This window comes from Pyxicephalus adspersus, chromosome 7, assembly GCF_032062135.1.
Source record: "Pyxicephalus adspersus chromosome 7, UCB_Pads_2.0, whole genome shotgun sequence".
NCBI lineage: Eukaryota > Metazoa > Chordata > Amphibia > Anura > Pyxicephalidae > Pyxicephalus > Pyxicephalus adspersus.
In genome coordinates, this window is record NC_092864.1 from 4,906,581 (window position 1) to 4,910,321 (window position 3,741).

At 40.5% G+C, this 3,741-nt stretch overlaps 1 protein-coding gene across 1 annotated transcript in view; it reads left to right on the plus strand.

Moving 5' to 3' along the window:
• The window catches only part of LOC140334900 (putative methyltransferase DDB_G0268948), a gene marked incomplete in the record, with an annotated part of 10,384 nt that overhangs the window by 3,172 nt on the left and 3,471 nt on the right, over positions 1 to 3,741 (plus strand). The window contains 3 exon segments of the mRNA XM_072417170.1: positions 1,280 to 1,382; positions 1,734 to 1,844; positions 3,356 to 3,456. Coding sequence (XP_072273271.1) covers positions 1,280 to 1,382; positions 1,734 to 1,844; positions 3,356 to 3,456 — 315 coding nt within the window.

Here is a 3,741-nt window from a genome sequence, read left to right on the forward strand (position 1 = left end):
ATAAGGTCTCATGCTGCCTGTCAGCCATCTCATCATGGATGTCTGACCGATTCCTGAAACTCAACCTGGATAATACAGAACTCATCATCATCCCCACCTCAAATTCCAAATCTCCCCCTGACATATTTCTAACTGTTAACAACATTGTTATTCGTCCTCCCCTCGTTGTCTTGGCGTCACCTTTGATTCTGCCCTCTCATTTACCCCCCATATTCAGAACATTTCCAGGTTCGGTCACTTTCACCTTCACCTACGCAACATCTCCATATTACACCCCTACCTGTCCCCAGAGACAGCAAACTCCTTGCACATGTTCTTATCATCTCCCGTCTGGACTACTGTAACTTCCTCCTCTCTGGTATTCCACTAACCCGACTCTCTCCTCTACAAACAATGAATGCTGCAGCCAGACTCATCCATCCTCCCCACCTATCTACCCTATACACAGCCTGCCCACCTACCTACCCCATACACAGCCTTCCCATCTACCCACCCCATACACAGCCTGCCCACCTACCTACCCCTTTTTTATAGTAACAATCAGGGGAGGATTGGGAATGTTGGAGTAAGAAGGACAAACACAAGAAAGTATTCCCTTTTGTTATGAGGCCAGGAATCTGTGGTCTAAAGCCAGTATGCCATGTTGCTGTAGTAATTGTGAGGTTTGGGAAGAGGTGGGTGGTCCAAAGGTTTGTTGTGACACACCTTATATCTATATACCATATCTTCCAGGTCTCACCATTTAGCCATATGACATTTCAGAAGCGCAAAGGAAGCATAAGATCTCTTTTCTCTCCCAGACTGTAACATTCAGGGTCTAAATGATGTGTGAATGGGGTGTGAAAGGTATTGTTACTCAGAGCCGGTGGGGGGGATGTTTGAGGATTGATGGGAGGTCTAAATTATTTGGGAGAATCCTTACCGCGGCACCAATTCCAAAAAGTCGTGTGTTGATATCAAAACAGTGAAAGGGGGAAATGCCATGTGGAGTATGTTTGTTCTACAACTGGGAGGGGTGAATTTGTGTTCAAGATCAGTTTCTGTGATTTTTACCAACTGCTGTATAGGCACATTTCACATTAATTCTGATAAAAGCAGATAATATGCAATAATATTACTGAGAAAAGCCAAGTGAATGCAACTGGGACCAATAAATCCTTTATATATACACTGACCCTATTGTGTAATTTGGGCAGAGAGCCAAGAGCCGAGCTTGGAGTTAGCCTTGAACTCTAACAACACAGCGTCAGTAATAGGTTGTACCTTATTATCTCTGCAGTGCCTGTCCAGCTGAGGAGGTGCCAGTTGATGATGCCTCCGTTGACCTACTGACAGCATGTGCTGCTGTCCACTGGTTTGACATTGGGAAGTTTCTAAAAGAGGTAAAATAAATGTTTTTTCATCATATTATTTTGGACAGCTCCACTTGTGCTATACAATACATACTTCTGACCACTGCATTTTATACACTATGCTGCATGATAGCAAAATCTGGACCCGTGAGCATCTTGCCTGCAGACTGCATGCTGTTCTGTAGGTTATGTACATTGTACTCACTGCAATTTGCAGGCTATGCTATGCAACACATATACCAAACTGCTCCAACCAATGTGCTAGATATATTACTGTCCAGGCCACTGAACTCCGAATTGTACATTTTTTATTTAAGAAGAGATCAATGAACACAGCCGCAAACCTCTGCCTAGGTTTTAACGTAGATGTTATCATTTCAGGTCAACCGGATCTTAAAGCCAGGAGGCTGCCTTGCATTCTTTTCCTACCTTCCCCACATGGAAGTTCACTACAAGGACCGCTCAGAACAGATGAGCAAAGTCTTTTCTGATGTAAGTATTGAATCGTAATGCTTTTGAAAATGAAATGTAATGTAATAATAAAAACTGAAAATGTAATGTAATAATTTTGAAAACCAGGCATCTGAACCCACATTTCTTTGTTCTATTCAACATTTGAGTAGCCCCCCCCCCCAGTCTAGGACATTTATGCAAATACTGACAGACTCCAAAGTCAAAGCTGTGCCCCTCCTATTTTACAATACTCTCCTTTCCATTGGTCAGAAAGCTCTAATGCATTGTACTGAGTGATGTGCAGCACGGTGGCTTAGGGGTTAGCACTCCGGCCTTTACAGCGCTAGGTCCCAGCCATTCAATTCCCAGCCATTATCTGCATGGAGTTTGCAGGTTCTCCCTGTGTCTGCGGGGTTTTCTCCAGGTACTCCAGTTTCCTCCCACATCCCAAAAACATGCAGTTAGGTTAATTGACTTCTTCCTAAAAATTGACCTTAGACTACATTAATGACATATGACTATGGTAGGGACATTAGATTGTGAGCTCCTTTTAGGGACAGTTAGTGACATGACTATCGACTGTACAACGCTGCGTGATATGATGGTGCTATATAAATACTGTCTAATAATACTAATAATGTGTGATAGCTTTGACATCCAAGGTGCTGGAAGCCATCATATGCATCCTAAGGTCCCGGGGGTTCAGGGTCCCTGTAGGAAAATGTTATGTGTTGGTTCACCTCTAGTGAAATATATTTAAAATCTTCAGTAATTTCATACATTGGGGAATTTGCTTTAGATACAATATTAACCAAGAGGTGCTTATTAATGATTCATTTTTGTTCACTGTGAGTCCTGGGTTGAGTCCAAATAGATTGCATAGTGTACACTGTGCACATTCCTTCATCCAAGCTGTGCATGCATAGACATATTTATACTTAAAGCTTAACGTTGGGCAATTTTTAATGGGACGGAATGTTGGTTTTAAAAAAAAAAAATTGTCTGCAAAGATTCTCTGATGAATTTGTGTTTGTTGACAAATGTGTTTATGATTACTCTGTCCCCAATGCCCTCATATCACCTATTCACAACTATATAAATGGGTTTGTTTACCTACAAAGCCATTGATATGTTATAAATGAGTCTGATCCATTCCCACCAACACTCACTAGGCCTAAATTATTAAGGCTCTCTGAAACTGGAGAAGATAAATTATCATGGGGGAACTTGAGTATCAGCAAACCTGGAAGGGATCTGGTCCAGAATTGAAAACATTTACCAACCAATAGCAAATGATTTTTAGGAAATCAATTTCAGATTTGCTGGATCACCAGGTTCCCCCATAATAGGCTATCTTCTTCAGACTTGGAGAGCTTTAATAAATTGGGCCCTATGGGGGTGGGAAGAAGGGTTCAGCAGAAGCTCTTATGCTGGTAGGGAACAGACATTTCTATTCTGAAGCTGGCATAGAAAATAAACTGTTATAGCTAGTTTAAACTGGAAACACAAAGAACCATTTATTTTGTGGGTGTGTGTCATTTATTTTCCAGGTAGAAGATCTATTGAGCCCATTTCAGCACGAGAAGGTTCATCATGTTAAGACTGGTTACAAAGAAATATTTGAAGCTATCCCTTATACTGACAAAAAAAGGTTTGACCCTACTTTGAATATATTTATTGTTGGTTTGTTGTATTTCCCAGGTTATACCGTAAGGCTCAAATTTAATAGATTTCTACAAAGACGTTTTATTTTCTCTGTATTGTATTTAATAATTGTAATAATAGTTACAGTCTTCCTGAATAAACAACACATGCAACGTTGTACATCACCCTAGTACTATTTATAATAAAGGGTTGGTTTTATGTTTTTCTGGAATTAATTGTATATTTGTGAGATGAGTTGTATAACTTTTGTTTCACTGTTTCAGCTCTTTAT